The following is a 14,710-nucleotide window of genomic DNA, read 5'->3' on the forward strand; positions in this document are numbered from 1 at the left end:
TTAGTAGTATTAGATGGATAATAACCTCATAACATTTTCTTTCATCAATTGGAAAACACAAAATAATATTTATGCAAAATAGCCACATACAGCACTGTTAATAGGCTTATGGTAAAGTATATACACACACACATACGGTATGTAATGGATTTAGAAATAAGGATTAAACGAGTCTGAGAATGTTATGATATATACAAGTGAACATTCACTGAGCATCACTATTAAACACTACAATACTAGTACACTAGCATAAAATAATTTCATGGCTCCATATAGACCTTTATTTTTCAGTCTTATACCTATATTGTGGTTCTGTAAACATCCCTTGTCTGTAAGGATGCAAATATAAATGAGGGCATAGGGTAGTAAGATAAAGACATACGTATACTATTTCAATAAACAGGACAAATACAGTTTGTTGAAGGATTTGGAAAAATGTGTAATGTTAATTTTTAATTTTTATTGACTACAAATTGTATATATCTTAAGCAAGCAGTTATGTGCTTATATGAGATACTTGTGTGAAGACTTAATATTAAATATAACCAGTAGTGCACATTAATAGATGATCCTGTTTTAAATGTTGTGATGAAATAAGCAAGAAGTAACTTATTGAACCCACCATTTAAAGAAACATATTAAAGTGAATTTACACTGGCAATAAAATAAATATTTAAAATCTAAATGCCATAGGAGCCATACTTCCTCCTTTTACAGTAAAAATTATTCAAATTTTGTGTGGTTTTAATTTATGCATATTTTCTTTTTGAAAGCATTTTAAACATAAATGGCAAATGGGAGGTGAGAAAGGTATTGTGAATTTTAATGTTGTTTTATTTCAGCCTATTTTAGTAGTTTAGCAGTTTAGCATGATACATGCAGTTTTAAATTGCATTCTACCATTTTTTACATTTTTGCCTTTGCTGTTTCTTTACATTAACCACAAAATATGGCATATGTATTTCTCCATAACACACTAATTTTAACAGCATAAGCAGCAGATAAAATAAAATGCCCTCACAGCTGAGCACTGCTGATTAAAGCAACATGACCTCTTTAAAGTGGCAGCATGCTTATTCTGCTTATACACACACTGAGAGTGGATTGAGAGCCTTGATTTATAAGAAAATTATGTACTAAAAAAAGCACAAAATCTGAAACATGTTCCATTAATAGACAAGTCAAAAGCACACAAAAACAGCAATATAAATTATCACTGGACCCTAAGAAACAGCCAATCATGGTAATATTTCACAACCAGAGGTGGCTCTACTATGAAACTAATGAAACTTAAGCTTTGGAGCTCCTAATCACATGGGACCCCAGAAGCAACATTAGTCCACATTGCTTAAATATTTGGGGTATCTACTGTATGAGAAGGGTTTCCTAAAATAACATAGGAATAATACAGTGTATTTCAATATTAAAGTTAAAATAAAAACTAACAGGTCATGTAGGCTAGCCATAAATGAAAATTATTAAAATTAAGAATGTTTCATTGTAAATATATTTAATATAAAATAATAAAAAATAATTTAAAACAGTATTAACATTGATAACAGAAATTATTTTTTTTATTAATGTTATTTATGCCTATAGGGAGCTGTGAAGCAGAAAATACTTTTTCAAAGCTGCCCTTCATACAAATTTTGGTCTACCATGACAGAACAGCACTTATATTCTTTATGCATATTGTCTCTAGAAAATTACATTGCAAGAAAGCTTTCATATGACAAAACTGCACGTGAATATGTTGCTAGAAAAAGCAGAAAGAAGAGTTTTTTGTAAAATGTACTTAATGTAGTTCATATTCTTATTATGTGTCTAAAACAAAACATAACATTGACTGTGGTCTTTTCTATGTTTTATTCCATCAGTCTATGGAGCAATCCTGCCTGTATGTAACATTTCTCTAATGTTCATCCCCCCATAACTCAAAAATATGAGGAATGTGAAAGTTGTATTCATATCACTGACTCTGACATGTGGGATAATCCTGTACAGCAATTTTAATCAATATCAGAGGTGTAATGGTTAAATTTAAAAAAAATGTTGATCTTCCATGGAACAACCTCATCAAAGGTTGTGAAGGGGCCCCCTGGAACAGTTCAAACTTCAGGGCCCCAAAAATGTAGTTTTGCTACTGTTCAAAACGTTTGCATGATCAGCTCTTATTCCACAAAAACACAAATTCTAATGTGTGCTTTCACACAACATATCTATTGCCAAAGAAAGGAAAAGAAACATCCATCCATCCATCCATTATCCAATCCGCTATATCCTAACTACAGGGTCACAAGCATCTGCTGGAGCCAATCCCAGCCAACACAGGGCGCAAGGCAGGAAACAAACACTGGGCGGGGCACCAGCCCACCGCAGGACAGAAAAGAAACATATCATGCTTAATAATTATACTGTGTTGTCCTTAGGTCAAATCCACCTTGTTGGGTTTATTACTCAGTGTTGAATTATGCAGGAAGAGTACTGTATGTTTCCAAGAAATCATGTAGCTTAAGCCAACTTTATAGTGCATCTATCTATGAGACACAAAAAAAGTAATAATGATACTGGAATACAGGCAGGCCAGATGAATTGAAAGGAGTAGTACTATAGCTAGTAGATCCATTTGCTTTTTTAACATCTGAACTTAATTAAGTGTTCATAAGTCAGTGAAAGAAAAAGGTTGTTAATGATTTGTGAAGGGGAAAATCCCCATTGCTGACATTTACAATTGACTTCAACATGCACATGTTGATAACTGACTACGGGAACACAGGTATCAGCAAAAGTGGATGCCAACCAACATCCTTTACTGAGAAAAAAGGCTTATCAGAATGAATTGATGAGTGGTTATGAGAGAAATTAGGCTGACCACTCAACACCATTTTTAACACTTGAATTGAGTTTTACTGCAACAGAATAACCAAACGTCTAGAACAATTACATAAATTCAGTGATTGGGGTGGAGATTTTATGGAAAGTAAAAAAAGGTACTGTATGTTAATTTTACCAATTTATACTATAATTTCCATTCTTCTTATAGTAATAATATTTGCGTTACTTTTGATCTTTATTATTGTCATGATTTTATTTGTATTCTTGTGATACAAAAACTGCAAGAATGTAGTGAAACACAGTAAGTTAGACTAGAGGAAGCACAAAACAATAGAATATTATTTGTTAATTATGTTTAATTTAAAATAGCAATTAATACTACAGTACTCTGAAACTATATATCTATAAATATCTAAACTTCCTAAGAATTAACACCAAATACCTGAGAGCCAGAGGTAATGGGCTGTCTGCATTGCTTGTGGTGCAAATGTTTATAAATTATTCCATAATCACAGACTGAAAATTTTGTTAATCTATTCAACAATCCATTTTCTGAACCTGTTTATTAAGTCTAATTATTATTAGACTTGCAGAGCAGCACCAGGCATAAGGCAGGAATTAGGCCAAAGGGCACCAATAATAAAGAGTACAGTCACACACACATCCACGCGTGCACCGGGCCAATTAACATTGGGATATGGGAGAAACCCTAGGCAGGCATGGATAATAGGTACAAACAATACAAAAACAATTACCAATACCTAGAATTTTAATAGGGCCGCACGGTGGCGCAGTGGGTAGAACTGCTGCCTCTTAGTTCAGAGACCCGGGTTCGCTTCCCGGGTCCTCCCTGCATGGAGTTTGCATGTTCTCCCCGTGTCTGCATGGGTTTCCTCCAGATACTCCGGTTTCCTCCCGCAGTCCAAAGACATGCAGGTTAGGTGCAATGGTGATCGTAAATTGTCCCTAGTGTGTGCATGTGCGCACCTTGCCCAGGATTTGTTTCCTGTCTTGAGCCCTGTGTTGGCTGGGATTGGCTCCTATGACCCTGTAGTTAGGATATAGTGGGTTGGATAATGGATGGATAGAATTTTAATACACTCTTTTGGAGTTGTGAAGCAGCAGAGCTCACAGCTACATCACTGGGCTGAACAGAATATCCTATCCTTGGCAATGTCTTCCAACTCCTCCTGACAAATTCCTAGATGCTTCCTATCTAATTGAAATATATAATCCCTCCAAGGTGTCCTCTAGGTCTGCCCAGTGTTTCCTCCACTTGGTCATGCCAGTAGAAGTCGTCAAGGAGGATACCCAAACTATGAACCCAAAAACATTTCAACTGACTCCTCTTGATCCAGAAAACCAATGGTCCTCCTTTATAGCTGAGATTCTCTCCTGTCATGGTGGTTGAATCCAACATGAACCTTTTCCAGGAACCTTATTTCAACCACTTTGATTTATGATCTTATTGTTTTGGTAATTTCCCATTCTTCTAGTCGTTTGCTCATGACCAAATTGGAGAATGGACCGACTGATAAAACAAAATCTTTGCCCAAATATTTAGCTTCTGCTTCACCACAACACCCCAGCAAAATAATGTATGCTAGAGATCATGGACTGATGAAGCTATGAGTACAACATCATTAGCAAACAGTAGAGATGTAATCCTTAGGATTCAAACATGATCTGATCCTTGGTTGCACCTTGATATCCAGTCAATGAAAATAATGAACAGTAGAGGAGACAAGGAACCCACATTTAACAAAAACAACTTAATACCAATTATGCTAACACAACTCTCTTTCCACAAACAGCAGCCAAATGAAATGCTGCAGAGGCCCAGGAAACCAAAACTCTTGAATCAATATTTCTGAATAATTATTCTAGAGTATAAATTCCTGGAATTGACTTTAGTTTTAACTATGAATCTTGTAGATTATTTTGACAACACTAATGTTTGATTTTTTTTGTAAAGTACCCAAAAAATATAGCTACTCTGTTCATGAATTTAGTCTGTGTGGATATTTAAAAAGATTGATACAGGCACAACACACAATCATATGCTTTTTTCAAAATCAGATTTAAAATTTTAAGGCTAAATTGAATTAATATGATCTATACTAATAAAAGGCAAAGCCCTCACTCACTCACTCATCACTAATTCTACAACTTCCCGTGTAGGTAGAAGGCTGAAATTTGGCAGGCTTATTCCTTATAGCTTACTTATAAAAGTTAAGCAGGTTTCATTTTGAAATTGGATCTGTTCTTAACACAATTTTTCTTTTTGTAAAAACTTGATTGCTTTGAATGGATTGTAATAAAACTAATAAAAAAAAAAAGAAATTCTACACAAAACGGTCATAACGGTCGACAACGTCTGCCATGTTGAACTTTCTTATTCATGGCCCCATCTTCACGAAATTTGGTAGGCGGCTTCCCTGCGCAAACCGAAACCAATGTACGTACTTATTTCGGTGGTATGACGCCACTGTCAGCTGCCATATTGAACTTTCCAACGTCACTAATTCTCCAACTTCCCGTGTAGGTAGAAGGCTGAAATTTGGTACTTATTTCGGTGGTATGATGCCACTGTCGGCCGCCATATTGAACTTTTCAATGGTCTTTGTTACTTATGGGCCCATCTTCAAGAAATTTGGTACGCGGGTTCCCAACGCTAACTGAATCCTACTTACGTACATATATACGTCCATAGCCTGCAGCTCGGTCACCGTGTGAGGCGGCATTGGGTCCCCCATCCCAACACCTCCCACGTTGTTGGCTGCCTGCCTATATTAGGCCGTCCGTGGCTCCAGTCTCTACATTACCTTCCTTGCTTCGCCACGGGATTCACGTCTCCCTGCCGATAACTACAGCCTTTTTATTTAATCCACGGCTTCTCCACTGTTTTATTGTTCATTTATTACGATTATAGTTATTGTGTAGGTATTTTAGACTTACTTTACATTGTTCAGGTACCCATTTCCTTTATCATTCCAACCGTACCCCATTAACATGTCTATCGAGGTGATCACCATCGATCAAAGAACTGTCACTTACCAAGTGGTTTTCATGCCCGGAGATGGCACCTACCTTTTCCATTCTCTTTGTTACATATTGCACGGCCATATCAGGCTCACTCTTAATATTCGGAGGAACATTGTGTCTTATGTATTGAATGACTGGGACAGGTTCAAGGTGTGGACTGATGACGGTACAGGAGATGATTATACTACATATGAGCACTATAAGAGTGAAATGCTTAAGCCCTTCACCAATGCATCTGCATGTGAGATGACGGCAGCCGCTGAATTGTTCGGTTGTCGCTTTCAAGTATACCGAAATGACCAAATATTTTACACCTTTCAACAACCGCCAATGCCTCTTAAACATCTTAGATTGACAGGTGACGATTTCAGTAGTGGACACTTTGATGTTTATAAATGTTTAAATTCTCAAAAGCTGGATGTGAAGTTATCGATGAAACCGGTTGTATACTTACAACGCGTGACAGATGCCGAATGTCTCTTCAACACAAGTCCTACAAATACTGTCGTAATTGAAACAAACCATGAAACTCAAACCGATTATGACAGCAGCAATCCAAGTTGTGAGACTTGAAACAAGATTACTGTTCACATGGCCAACTGTACGTTGCATGCTCAAGAGTAAGCTCAGCGCAGAGCTTGGTCATATTACAACCGGAGGGCCGAACTCACAATGTGGTATACAAAGAGATCCTTAACAAATAATTATTGGTATATTTTCCCTCAGTTTAAAAAGGTTTAATTTTCTTCTTAATAAAAATTTTAAGGCAGTACTTCACCGCTGCGAAGCACGGGTATTTTGCTAGTACAGTATTCAATAAATTAAATATCAGTGCCATATCAAGCCATACTCTTATGTCTGGTTGAGTAAAATAAACATATACTGTATATAAAGTGCATTTACATGTATATATCCTGTTTACAAATGTAAAATACAAAATGTCAGAAATTCAGATATCAAAGTTTATAATGTTGGGGAAATAATGTTGGAGTAATCGATGATTCTGGATGTTTAAGATTAATAATCCCTGATGAGACATCTGCAAAAGTCATCTGCAATGTTTTAGCTAAATTTTGATTTGATTAGCTTTCTACCTACTTTAGGAATGACTTAAAGTTTTTAAAAGAGCTATCAAATATACATGCCAAAGAATTCTGTGGAAAATAAATCTGTTACATTATTCTATATAAATGGGCATAAAATAATCATCATAAGACACCATTTCTCCTTGTTGAGTTTTAAGTCCATATTAAACAAATGTCCATCTGTCATGGTTTTAATTTTTTTTTTCCTTCATCAAAGTAATCATGCATCAGGGTTTGAGGCACAAGAAAAGCATTGTTTAAAACAGGAATATTGACAGTCCATTACAGGAAACTCTTAAGCACACAGTCATAGGCTCATACAATATCAGTTTATATTCACCAATCAACTTAATTGCATATCTTTTAACTGTGAGGAGAAACCAGAGTACCGTAAGAGATGCCACATAAACATCAACCACAATCCCACCACATTAGACATTGCAATCAAGAGTAAAACTGTGGAGCACTCTCTGGAGGATGGCAACACAACCCGCTCTGCCACTCTACCAAACCTGAAATAGCCTGCAAATTGAATCTGATTTTAAAAAAATAATAATTACCTCTTCATTTTTAATTATTGCAATACCCACAATTTGATCCATGACTTCAGCAACAAATGCCTGCACTGGAGTTCCCTCCTAAAAAAATAATAGTTATAATATACATATTAAAAAAAAAAACTCCAAACAATATAGCATGTCACTGAATATCAAATAAATATATTTTTCAGGATTGATGGTCAGATTTTAAACCTGTTTCTTGCTAAACTGTAAAAGCCTCAGAGCATTCAACATTGGATGCTTTGTCAAGTGTAGTTAACTGTAATTAACTATAACTGTTGAATTATAAAGGCATGTGATAAACACCTTTAAACATGACCACTGTGGCACAAGTATGTGCTCTGCTAGCTATAGTATATAAACTCTAATACCATAGTTCACTTACTAGATGTCTTCGAGCTTCATTAAAGATGTTAAGATTCTCTAATATAGACGTGTTCAGTCTGAGTTTACTAATCAGGCATTCCACTCCAGGTTTATCTATGGATTTTGCTTTTCTTATAATAAATGGGCTAAGAAGAAATAAAAGAAAACAAAACAATAAAGCAATAATCACCTGAAATGATAAAAGTAAACTTAAAAGATAAAAATGACATTCTTCTCAATATGTGTAATTTGCACATTCATCCATTTGTGTGTTATTTTAGGGCTCTAGATTTTTTCCCATGTCCCAAAAATGTCTGTGATAGTTTGACTGGAAAACCTGAATGATAGAATGTGCTTGACTGCTTGGATATGCCCTGAGATGGGCCAGATACTCTTCTAGGGTTAGTCCATGTCTTGCATTTAATGCTGCAGGAGTAGGCTTAACTTCTTAGTAATCCTGTATACATTGATTTAGAAAATTAACATGGACCAAAGTCACTTTTTTACTATTACCAGGCTATTAACATTATCATCAAAATAGCACTGTTGTGGTTGTTAGAGGACATGTGCAACATTATATGGTATTAAATATAAGATACAGCATTTGTTAATGTTTAACCAGAAAACAAAACAGAAATGTAAATTATGTTATGTTTACATAGAATGTTATTACATTCATATACTGTAGATCCTTAATGCAAGAAATTGCATATGACAAATAAATTGAATTATCATTAAAGATTGTTTCCTTATTAAATCAAAAATTATTATTTCATAAACATTGGAAAATATTCTAGAAGGCAATTACTTTTCCAAGGTACCTGATCAGCCCAGATCGATGGAAAACATAAAGGTCTTGAGGTAGAGTGCTAGAATGATATGGAATGACTCTGGCAAATGACTGAAGCAGAGGAAATTCTGGAACCATGTTTGGTACTGTTATTACACAAAAATCCCGATTCTAAAATGTGAAATCACAATTTGTAAACAGAAAATTCAAATTGTATTAACAGTCTATATAGAATACAATTTCAAATACACATATTTAAACACATTTGGACATACATTATTAGCTGTTTGAATACCTCTATTCATGTTTTATTTTTCAAATAAATTTAATGTAAAAATGTCAATATAAGTTAACATTTAAAAAATTACGTATATACACTTATATTTGACAGCTGCTAAGACATATTTGTATATAAAAAATAGTAATCAGTTAAATTAAGTTGTTTAAAAAGTGTAATATCAGTCAGTTAAACCACCCTCACAGTTTGAAAATACTTGCACAAACCATTTAATTAAATGCTTACCGGGAACAGTTTAAATACAAATGGTAAAAAATCCTGTGACCTAAAAAAAAATTGAAAAGGTTTACTGGTGATTAACTAGACAGATCTCATTCTTATTACTGCTTGCAAGTAACTGCAAATCACATTTCTCTTGTATTTTGAAAGCCTTATTTAATTTGTTTTGACATCATGTTTTTCTGCTTTCCACCAAATCTAACACACTGTCACAATGAGCAACATGCTCATATATTACATGCTCACTCACAGCAGTAAATAACCATCTTTCATTCTCTGACCAGCTGTGGTGAATTACAGAAAATGTGCAGGTTGCTCTTAGCAGGAAAACTTATAAGAGTCAGATTTACCAGCGAAAGCTGCTTGAAAATTTTGCTTACTTCAGCTGAAGGTTTATAGAAGGTCATTGCTTTTTTACTGGTCAGTAAAAAAATTTAGTAATGTGATACGCTGTACATTTTTCCTTTTCAGCTTCCTCATCTAAACAGCCTACAATATTTGTTTTATTTCTGTTTTGTTACTTGATAGGACATTATTGTTTATTCTTTGACATTCTCTAATAGCTCAACATTGAAAAATTAACTGCTTCATTATCAGTGATCAATGCAAAAAACAATTTTTATAAAACATTTACTATTTATGAGGCAATCAAATTAAGTTGTTAATGACTGTTGTATTAACTGAATGGAATTGTTCTGTCTTCAAATTTCACTGTTTTATGTCGTGTAGAGTGAGAAGCACTCTAGAGAGAGAAGCAGTGTACCCATAGACAACTCACTTTCTCAAGAAAAAAGTTGCTTGAAATTGGACTTAGCTGTGAGTGAAAAGGGCTTTTTAACTACACATGATGAAAAAAATAACATTTTTTAACATTACTTATAAACCCATCCTGCTCAAAGCTATACAGAGCAACAAAAATGCAAATTAAAAGAATTTTTTATGATTAGCACAGGCTGTATTATCTGCTAATTATTAATTAATTATCAAAAAGGTAAATTAAAAATAATTACTTGAACATTATTTCACAAAGTAAATTGAATCTAAATATAAACACATATACAATAATGTTTATTGGTCTTTATAGTCATAGATTTTGAACAAGAACAAGCTATGGTAACTTTTTGATTACGTATACCTAATGACAGTGCACCTATGTAGCAAACATTCAGTAATAACCTGTATAACTGCAAAGTAAGAAGCCATTATTACCATGTACTTAACTTGTGTATTATGCATAAGTTAGTGATTAGCCTATAAATACGAATGAGAAGGGTCATTGCAATTTGCAGTAATTATATGGTAATAATGGCTAATTACAGTTTGGTTATTTGGTTAGTAAATACTGCACAATAACACTGTAATATTATGCATTATACAGAAGATTTAACATGTATATGTAGCACAAAAACAACAACATGCTGCTTAAAGGATAAGTTATGTATTTTGAAGTGCAAGTCATTTTTTGTGGCAACCATTAATTTGCTCTGAAAACTTGTGTTAAGTGAAGCATTACCCACAAATAAAAATAAAATTCAAATAAAACATGCCTCCCTCATTAGTTTGCAATGGTACTAACAAAACAAGGCTTTCAGAGTAAATGCACGCTGCCTATGGATCTGCATTTACCTTGATGAGCTGGTGGATTTCTTTTTTTCTATTAAAAAGTAATGTTAGTGGAGGCAATTTATAAAATATTGTGTTAAAAGTAATATTTGCACAGCAAAAAACATGACTTGCATCTCCTAGAGAAATTATGTTTTTTTTGTATTTCAATAATCTTACAGGATATTAAACATTTTTAGCTGATAAGCTTTTCATTTCAAAATGTTTGGTTGGTTGCACAATTTCAATTAACTGATAGTCATAAAAATTTGGTAACTGTACCTCATTTCATATTTTTCATCAATAACAAACAACTGAATACAAAATGCATTTGAAGAACCCTTGTAGACTGGATGGAAGATTTTCTTGTCAGCTTCCTCCATGCAGATACCAGATGAGTATTTCAAATTATATGTAGTGTCCCCCTTTGCTGGAATATCAGCATCAGGTGTTATGATGGCTTCCTTCTGAAAAACAAAAACAAAATAACATCCACTCTGGTTTTCCTCCCACAGCCTAAACACAAATTTATAACATAATAATTGGAGACTCTAAATTTTCCCCATATTAATGAATGAGGACATGTGTACATGAGTGTGCCTTATAAGGGATTTGCTCCCTTTCTAGGGCCAGCTTTGTACCTTATTAAGCATATTTGTAAGTAGATGTAATGTCATCCATCCATCTTGATTTTTCTAAAAACAAAAATAACAACCACAATAATAGTAATAATCCTCAAACTAAAGTAGCACAGGAGACACAGACACAGCCAAACAAGCTAAATATTCAATATAACAACAATAGGCTTTGAACACATTGCTAAGGACTAATTTAATTCAAAGTCAAAATGTAAAATGCTGTCAAATATGCTTAAATTACACTTTAGCAAATATCATCCTCTGTTGTTCACTACCCTCTTGGCTCACTAAAAAGTTTTTTACGTAGTTAACTTTTACTTTAAAAAATTCTTAAATCATGTATTGAATACTGGAATTTGGTTTACTACATAAATTAGACATCAGTATTTAAACATGATAATTATTTTCCATTGCATCAAATTTTGTGATTCCATTGAGTTAATCATTTTATTTCAGTGACACAAATCAAATTTATGTAGGTTTTGGTTTATGGATCTGCCTATGTAAGGTTATAATTTTGCTGTCATTATCAATCAATATCGGCTACCGGTTAGACTGACAGGTCAAGTACAGATGCCCCTTTACAAGTAACTTATAGCTGAGTACACTTCAACATATCTGGTATGGTATTTTCAACTCAATTTTAAGAATGTGACTTTTCTCTGGTATTGACCCAATACCCACCACAAACAGTGCTTGTGACTATTGTTAATATTTCATAATGTAACAATAAAGCAGATTTACAACTCATACATTTTACATTTATTTTACCTAAATAATAATTAAAACAATGTGGATCTTTTTCAGCTTACCATATCTACTAACATATAATTTTTTTTCAATTGTGTGCAATATTCAATCATCCATCTGTAGTACCCCAAATCCAAGGAGACCTGAAGCAATTTGCCAGGTAGGAAAAGGTAGGAACAAGAGGCAGGCCTAGATGTTCTTTGTTGCTCTACCTACACAAGCAACATAAATTCAAAGGATGCACAGTGCCTGAACAAACTTGTCAGGAAAGCCTGGTCCACCACAGGGCTAAGCCTTGGTACACTAGAAGCTATTATGGAAAACAGAATTGTGGAAAAACTGGACTCCGTCATGAAAAATCCTCTCCATCGTACTTAGAAGACTTTCTCTTGGCACACTTTTAGCTACAGACGTACTCCTCTACTGTGTTCTAAGAAATTTCCCTAAGGACCTTTCCTACCCACTGTTATTTAGTGCTTTCTCCCAATGTAGCAGACTAAATTCTTAAACTCTTTAAATTAATATTGCTATTTCATCTATCTATCTATTGAATTATTTGTATTATTTCCATGTGAGTCTGTGAGCTACCAGCTGGGGATGGTTACTAATATTTCAACTATATTTTATAAATGTCTTCTTGATTATAGTAATAATCATAATAATGATGTTTTATTATTATTGTTATTTTTTTCTATGTTTCTGCTGCTGCATACAATTAAATTTCCATCTTGTGATTAATAAAAATTACCTAATCTAATCTAACTAAATTATCTTTTATTCCACTCTGTTCCAGATTATGTTAATGATAACAAAAGTTATCATTCATGTATCCAGTTTTTGAATCTGCTTAATCTGTTTTTAGGGCATCAGGGAGAAACTGTCTATCCCAGCAGCCTTAGATACAAACCAAAACCCCAGACAACACACTAAACCTATTAGAGGGCACATTTACTCTCTCACGCTCACTCACAGCAGGCCGATTCCGAGTTAAAAATTAGCCCAACAAGCTTGTTTTCAGAATATAGAAATCTGAGAAATCAGAAAAAATATAAAAACAAACAAGGGCAAAAAATTAGAATTGAGCAATAAGGCCTGTAATGTGAATATTGTCTACTGTTCCAGAACTTATGAAGACACTCAGGTGTACTACTGTACTTCGCTGTGCAATGCACCTCTAGTATCCTAAAGGTGTTCTATAGAAGGTATCGCTTCTGTAGGTATGGTGCCTGCCAGCAGTTAATAGATAACTTGACAAATGCATACACAAGCCACTACGGCAGATTTAAGATTGAGAATTTATATATTTAATCCGTACCTCCACATTCATTGTGGATTTTGTGATAGAAACCTGTATTAAATTCTGGACCATACTTTTCTCCATTGAACAAAATGCTCACCCAAGAAGACAGAGAGAGGCTACAAAATATGTTTTTTGAATTGAATTGAATACACACTTCTTCTGTACAGACATATCTTAGGGTGGCATTGAAGCTCCTAACCCCACTTTCTGCCAGGCAGAGAGCAAAAAAAAGTCTATGAATGACAAATAATCTAAAGGAGCTTTAAACCCCTTACTTAACATATATACATTGACTCAAGAGTTATAGAATTCCAAAACAAAGTTAAAAGTATTAAGCCTGTAAGTATACACAATTTATACAGGCAAGCTTTTGGTGTGTTTTTTATTGTCAATATATTTAAAAGATGTTTTTCAAATTTCACCCTTTTTGCTGCAGTAGCCCAGATCCAGAATATGTAGCAAAGAGTGAATATACAGAACAATTTTGAGTTCACTTAAAAACAAATATGCATCTATACTGAAAATGTTCACCCACTTAAGGGTCACACAGACCTAGTTAAATAAAATGGTTATTTACATGCATTAATTTAGGGCTGATTCATATTGAGAATTCCTGCAACAAGTGTGAGTCTTGATGAGATTTCTACCTAATAATACTCTTACAATAGTTTTATAACCACAGTGTTTAATAGTTTGTCATTTTTTAGGTTTGTACCTTTTTGTCACTTTCTGCCTCATTCTTGCATTCTTTCTCTTCTGATAGTCCAGCTTCAGGACTTTGTGGAACCGTACTATGCTGTTTTTTTGCTAAAAGAAATGCAAAAATCTTTTTTGAACAAATTTAGAACATGCATCCTTAACAAGTACTACCTAAACCCTAGGACTTCAGAAGTTCATGCACATCTGTTCAGAAGTTCATGTACTGTATATCTGCGATTACATACATAGGTGAAGTTGATTCACTTAAATCTTATGAGTACCTGATTCAGCTTCTAATTCAGGTGGTGGTTCCAGTAGATCTGCAGGGTCAGGCACATACAGTCCATGAAATGGTTTTAAGTTGAAGCATTGATTCAGCATTTCTACATTGACATCACTGCAGACACTCATAAATCCCACTGCTTTACCTCGTACCTTAGAAATATGAAAAAACAATTAAGATCAACGTGGTGTATAATGCAATATAAGGAATGCTAAATTTGCATTTATTGTTTGCTACTCA

The 14,710-nt window shown here is 34.1% G+C and overlaps 1 protein-coding gene across 1 annotated transcript in view; it reads right to left on the bottom strand.

Moving 5' to 3' along the window:
• cfap61 (cilia and flagella associated protein 61) overlaps positions 1-14,710 on the bottom strand; it is a 337,473-nt gene that overhangs the window by 196,292 nt on the left and 126,471 nt on the right. The window contains exons 9-16 of the mRNA XM_039748028.1: positions 14,469-14,622; positions 14,204-14,295; positions 11,442-11,495; positions 11,083-11,267; positions 9,205-9,244; positions 8,713-8,852; positions 7,911-8,037; positions 7,526-7,603 (exon numbers count right to left, since the gene is read on the bottom strand). Of these exons, the coding sequence (XP_039603962.1) occupies positions 7,526-7,603; positions 7,911-8,037; positions 8,713-8,852; positions 9,205-9,244; positions 11,083-11,267; positions 11,442-11,495; positions 14,204-14,295; positions 14,469-14,622 (870 nt within the window). The remainder of the gene's footprint in view (positions 1-7,525; positions 7,604-7,910; positions 8,038-8,712; positions 8,853-9,204; positions 9,245-11,082; positions 11,268-11,441; positions 11,496-14,203; positions 14,296-14,468; positions 14,623-14,710) is intronic.

The sequence above is a fragment of the Polypterus senegalus genome, chromosome 3 (assembly GCF_016835505.1).
Source record: "Polypterus senegalus isolate Bchr_013 chromosome 3, ASM1683550v1, whole genome shotgun sequence".
Taxonomy (NCBI): Eukaryota; Metazoa; Chordata; class Cladistia; order Polypteriformes; family Polypteridae; genus Polypterus; species Polypterus senegalus.